General features: G+C 43.5%; 1 protein-coding gene across 1 annotated transcript; it reads right to left on the reverse strand.

Annotated features, from left to right (window-relative positions):
• Nucleotides 1-1,253: 1,253 nt before the first annotated feature.
• LOC104471080 (ral GTPase-activating protein subunit beta-like) lies at nt 1,254-6,165 on the reverse strand (the record flags this gene model as incomplete). Its single annotated transcript, XM_010086283.1, has 5 exons — nt 1,254-1,402; nt 1,955-2,033; nt 4,306-4,414; nt 5,183-5,319; nt 6,043-6,165. Coding segments are annotated over 5 exons (597 nt in total), but the record flags the coding sequence as incomplete, so codon positions are not given.
• Between the last annotated feature and the right edge of the window lie 520 nt (nt 6,166-6,685).

Here is a 6,685-nt window from a genome sequence, read left to right on the forward strand (position 1 = left end):
CAGGAATTGCAGGGCCTTGCCCTTGGAACAGGGGATGAGGAAAGACTTGATGGGTTGTCGCTGGAAATAGGTTTCTGTTCCCCTCGCTGCTTTGCCCCTGTTGTTACCTCTCCTACTCATACTGCTGTACAGGGCAGGGAGAAGGTGGGAACCAAAGCAGTAACATTTGGCCAAAGCTGGCAGTGGACTATCTTATTTTATTCTGAAATGAAATTAGTATGGGTCTAATAAAGTAAGAGTCCATTAACCTCTTTGCTGTTTCACAAGCAGTTTGACAGGCAGAAACAGTGTCTTCCTTGTTTAGAGGACTTGATTCCTGGCTGCACACAAACCACATCTCCTGAACTTAGACACGAGACGAATTTAATTATATTAATAGTCCTGATGCAGCTGAAAAACCAGCCCAGCCCTAGGAAAACACACCTGATTCTTTTTCAGTACATGCCATTGTCATCAGCTGAATTCACAAATGTTATTTAAAGGCCCAGTCTGGCTTCAATGTCTCCATCACTGAATTAAGCACGCAAAAAACAGAGCCTGAAAGTCACCCCCAACAGACCCCTACAACATCAGTTTTATGGCTATGTACAAGTATCCTAACATTTGTTTATTCATTTTGTTCTGTCTTGGGAATTGCCTTCACTGGAGCAAGATTTCCAGTTACTGAAGCTGTAGGAGCACAGATAACAATGCAGAACCATTAATCCATCCAGGAGCACAGGAAAAGGCAGAGCACACACAGACCCCTGTTAACACATGCCTGCAGAGTAGGTTATGTATCTTTATTGAATGCATTAGAAAATCCTCAATTGCTGTGGCTTTTAATCACTACCCAGCTTCTAAAACAGCAGGAACAAAGGCAGCATGCCAGCACAGCACAGAAATTCAGCAGTACACTCTGGCAGCCAACTAGCACCAGCACCTTGGCTCTCAATGTTAAACATTAAGGTCACATTTCTGATCTCTCTTATCTAAATAAGAGGCATTTACCTTCTCCTTCCACCATTACTAGTTCCAGCCCTTCACTTTCCTACAAGTGTGGTGGAGCCCTGCTGTGCTGTCAGCTAAGCGCTGCCCACCTGCTCCCTCTGCTGTTCCTGCTACCACTGTGGCTGCAAAAAGCATATTTTCATTTTGTTCTGCCATGCCTAAATAGACGGTCTGGAATCTTTCACTAGAAAAAGTATTTTGCAGACTTATTATTATTTTTAAAAAATATCAATACATCAGCATTCTAAAAATCTTTAGCTTACCAAGAGCTCTCCTACTGACTATCATTCCATCCACCAAGGGGATAACCATGTTGAATTTCCCAGTTGCTCCTTGTAGTTTTATCCTGAATAAGCCAGTGTTTAAAGGATGGATGAAGATCACAGGAACTTCCTTCTCAGGAATGGCAGATCTTAAGGGAAAAATTACAACAGTCAAGTCAGTTTTATAATACTATTTCAGTTAATCTATAGATGAAAAATGACACTAAGTGTTAAAAGATTGATAAAAAATGTCTTGTGGCTAAGCCAGCGTGACTCCTGTGTGCATCCTCTGGACCTTAGAAAGGTTTTATCAACTGTACTGCTTCTATGATCTTCTGTCACCACAGAATTCAAGAGTCCTGCAGACAGGGCTTAAAGCCTCCCAACACATATGCAGCATTAACCACCACACAAGGGAGTAAACCAGGAGGGAGGCTAATCACAGACTCAAGATAAAAACCACACATTTTCTGTCCCTTAATTTACGTTTAAATGGCAGTGGTATGAAAAGTTCATTCATTTTTTCAATTAAAGAAATCAGTACTGAGGAAACTCATCTATCTTTTTTAACATGACTGCCTAGAGTTTTCAGGGTGCCTTGTGAAAGCTGAAGAATGGGAATCTCAGTCGTGACTTCTTCTGAAGTGCAGCCTAAGATCTGCAAGAATCACGAAAAATAGTGAAAATAAGAGCAGTCTTACCTTAGGGAAGTGCTGCTATTGGCTGTAGTTTCCACACCAGTGCTAGTCTCGGACACCAGATCAGGGAGGGGGAAGTTTTCTGAAAGAAGAGGATGCACTGAATAAAGGTTATCTACCCCAGTTTTTGGGGGTTTTGTTTTGTTTTTGTACAAAGAAGATTATTTATCATCAGTCAAAACCATGCAGTTCTCAAGCATTTATACCATGGACTTTGCTACTGATGCGAAGTCTTTGTTTGCTTTCAAGCTTAAGCATTCATGGAGCCTAGAGACACCTCAGCCACTCTGTGCTCAACAGATTAGCTAACACGGGTCCCAGACCCCTGGTTCTCTCAATCCTAAAGGTCAAAATCTCTAGAAGAACAGTGAAACCAGGAAGGAGGTGAAGTACTTCAGTCACAGAAAGAGCTTTCAGATTATCATCCAACAGCATCTTCACCTATCAACAACTCATCAGCCTCAAGAGCAGTGCTGGGAATTTCCAACGATACCACCACTTGCATCACGTCCCCTTGAGCCCTGCTCCAACAAATGTGGTACTGCTCCTCAACTCCAAGCTCTGTAGATCCTCACCACAACCTACAACTCTGCTGCCATGCACTGCCATGCTAACAAGCTACTGGATAATGAACATGCAGAAGCAGGAAACAAGAGCTCAGATGCCTGGATGGGCATGTGGCACTTCCCATTCCTTTGCTTAGGGACAGGAACCAAGAGAGATGTTGACAGCCATTCACAAAAGTACAGTTCAGACGGCAGGACAGTGCCAACATCTCTTTCAGCAGAGAGTAAAGGCCCCAAAACACCTTTTGCCATCAGAGCTAGGATGCTAAGAGGAGCAGAGCGAGCAGAGGGAGAGCATGGAGGGCCACGGAAGGGCTTTGAGATGGAGCAAGAGCATGGGCAGGTGGCTGGCACAGGGGCCATAGCCCAGACTGCAAAGTGACAGCTCTGCCACTGTCCAGATTCAAAGATGTACCAGAAGCGTAAGGCAAAAGCCAAGAATATAAGGAGCATAAGGCAAAGTCTCTGGGCTAGGAGCCTCCCCCCATCCAACTGCCACACTTACTGAGGCTCACAAACTCATTTCTTCAGCTTTGGGCCCAGAGCTCTGGGAGATTCCTATGGCTGCTAAAAGAAGCAGCCAAGCAGAAACATGCATGTGTAGCACAGTTGCTTCCTCTGCAGTAAGCTGGCTTTAGCTGCCAAGAAAGAAGTGGGTCAGGGACACCAGTTTGGGAACTGCAGCAGCTGAGGGGCTCCTGGAGCTAAGGGAAGAGCCCCTAGGCCGGTGTTTGGATAACAAAGTGATGCTGCAGAACTTCATGTCGGCCTCCTGATCCCAGTAAAGCTCAGGGATGTGCTGGGGACAAGGCAGTCTTCTTGAGAATTTACACCTACGCTTCACAGCAAACTTCCTCCTGATCACTCCCATTCTCTTGGTTGTTTTCCTCTGGGAGGAGCTAAGGGCTTAATTAAGGTCCACCCCTACTGCCAAACTGGGAACCAGGATCAGAAATCAAAGACAGAATAAAGTATCAGTTACTGGCCAGCGTTACAGACTCTACTGGTCTAGGCCAGGACAGAGAGGCTCTTGCACAGCATTAAAGCCAGGCTGTGGCTTAGAACCAGCACACAACAAGTCTTGGGGACAAAGGACTCCTCAAGCACAGCAGCCAGCTGCCCACCATTGTCCACACCATGGCTGTGACAGGATGGGCAAAGCTGGGTCTCTCCCAGGTCAGCCACAGTCAGGGAGGAACACCAAACAAAGAAACATCAAGCTGCACAAGGAGCAGGACCCTGCCTGAACAAAGGTGCAGAAAGGAAGCTGGACGGCATAGCATGAAACGGGCACCTCAAGCACAGAACAAACGAGCCCTCACGCAAGAGAGACACAGCAAAGTTTAAAGTACCATCAAACCAAGAAGGGTGATGATCCCTTCAGCACAGAAGCAGCAGGTGTCAGAAGTTTGGTTTTTTGGGGGTTTTTTTGGGTTGGTTTTTTTGTGGGGTTTTTTGTTTTTTGTGTTTTGTTTTGTTTTTAAAGGAAGATCCATAGGGAACTTGCCCTTGCTTAACACACTTGCCTTGTGCGTTAAGCTTAAGGAGGTGCATGACAGCACTGCACATGTACTGCCAGAGCTAGAATAATCTCCAGACCTACATGCTACTGATTCATGTACACCCCATGGACCACCACTCAAATATCAGAGAACTGTTTTAGCATCTTAAAAGTGTCAGTTACAGACATTAATAAGGATTTAGTGTTTTAGAGAGGAATGGAACAGAGTTTTTCCTCTGGTTCCTGCCCTATTGTTACTTTAGTGAACAATAAAAACTTCAACGCACCTATATCATCATAACGCTCCACCCAGACCACATACACTTTGGTTTCAGGTCCCACTGGTGGAATGGTCCGGCCCTGAGGCACCCTCTTGGATCTGGAGGTAGGACTGAGCTGTTTTGAACACAAGGGAACACAAGCATCATGAGTCCAGTAACACATCCAACAAGTATTTCCACAGTTGCTCCTTACTTTTTCACATCTCAGACAGGTACAACCTCTGCCAACTACTGAGATGGGGCAGCTGTGGTGGAACTACTCACTGAAAAGCAGTAATCTGGGTCTCCACAATATCTATATTGAGCATAAATTAATATCTTAAAAAAATCTTTAAAAACTGGTTCAAGTTTTTCTTAATGTTCTCAAAGATCTTAAATCAGTAACTAAATATACACTTGGAAGTGAATTCTATACAAGAAATCAGTAGTTGTAAGTCCTTTGCTAACTGTTGCAACAGTTCATGGTTTTCTGCTTTGCTACAATACAAAAGCAACTTCACATCCGATACTTCAGATGCAAATGATGCATACTATTTAAACTGGGTACGTGCAAATCCTGAATTTCCAAGCATGAATTTGAGTCTGAATTACTTCATAAATACTGCATATAGTTTTTGCTGCAGGCATTTCAAGATTTCAGTATGCAGAGTATTACTACTTAGCATGTTTAAGTTTTATATTTAACTAACGTAATCTTGCAATCTCCTACTGCAGGTGCAAATTCTGGCAGGACCAAAGCAGATGTTAAAGATTAATGGCTAGGAACAAGTACCTCCAAATGCTAGGAAAAATCATATACTATCAAAAAATGCTGTAGCATTGCCAACGTGCTTCTTGGGGAGACAAAAATAAAAGTAATTTTTCAACGCAAGTTTAGCCTTACCCGTTGTGAGGGATTAAGATTGTCTGTATGATTGGGGAAGAGTTCAAGTGTCAGAGACTGCTGCTTCAATATTCCTGGCAGCAGATCCATGTTGGACTCGCTTTCTTGGTCGGAGACATTGCTTTCCAGTGAATCAGCTGTAAGCCAGAAGAAAGGTGGGTTTTGTCTTTTCTTCTGCCAAAAATCTTAAGCTGTCATCATATGTGAGGTTTTGAAACTAAAAAGAGGTTGTAAGGTTTTTGAAACTAAACATACGTAGATTTACAGTCAATACAGCACTCAAAAGCAGGAAGAGGATTCAGCAATGGACAACTGCCAGTTATTCCAGAAACAGACCACAGTTAAAGCACTCCCTATGGATGCAGAAGCATCCTGTTCATTTCCTGTGGAACACAGCCTCCTCCTTCCTATGGCTATAACTTCCTCACAGCCCTTTTATTCCAGGAAACATTAGCACGCTGGTTTTAGTGTGCAAAAGATGTCGTGAAAGCTATTGCTCACCTACACAGCAGTTGTGCACATGCTCCTCCATGTGCTGCAGGAGCAGGTCATCAAGACAGGAGAGAAAAAAAGCATGGTGAACCACACGTCCAACCTAACGCACCCAGGGTAACAGCAATCCCGCTGTGCAAACCTGGACACACATTGAGGCTTAGACTGAGCAAAAGGGGCACAGAGCACATACCACCTTAGAAAGGAGTCTAAGGATTAGGATGTTGTAACAAACATCAGTAGCTCTCTGCCAAGGATCTTGCTAGACACACTACTGTTAGCTTATTTAGGTTCCGCTTCAGAAAAAGCTCTCTAACAAAAAACCATTGGTTTGGATTTTGTAAACAGCATGTACAAAGTGATCTTACTTAGGGACTCCACTGGTGATGGGACAACAAAAGCTATTTCTGTCAGGGCATCCGCATAATACAGCACCTTCTTCTGCCCATTGAAGATACTTGCCCCAACATCTTCTGAAATAATTAGATCATCTGAAATGGACATAAAAGGAAAGTTTAGTCAAAAGGAAACTCTACCTCTTTATACACTGCCTCAGGAGAAGACCTTCAAATGCAAGGTGCAATCAATGAGAAGAAATCATGCAAATCTCATCTTGAAATGGTAAGATTTCATGGTCCAATCTCAGGGCTACAACCATTCTCTGATGTACACTTTGTTATCTTGAGGGAAATGGCATTTTGGGCTGGGAGAGGATTTATTTTGCACATAATTCCATTGTACTACATAACCCTATTGCCCTCGGACTGAGTAGCCTGGTGAGCACATCTGCCACAAGAATTCATCTAGTGGCTATTTCTAACCTTTCCTTCTAACATACATCATTCAGTTAGTCATTAAATTTTCAAAGCATTCTAACATTTATAACTTCAGTCTGATACTATTCTAGAACTCAGGCCAGTTACTACAGACTCTCCTCTATGTCATTTCTTCTGACAAGGAGAGTTAGAAAAGGCTCTCTTGAATCCAACCCAATCCAAACCCAACCCAACC

Source organism: Pterocles gutturalis, unplaced genomic scaffold (assembly GCF_000699245.1).
Source record: "Pterocles gutturalis isolate BGI_N339 unplaced genomic scaffold, ASM69924v1 C12332979, whole genome shotgun sequence".
In the NCBI taxonomy this organism is placed as follows: domain Eukaryota; kingdom Metazoa; phylum Chordata; class Aves; order Pterocliformes; family Pteroclidae; genus Pterocles; species Pterocles gutturalis.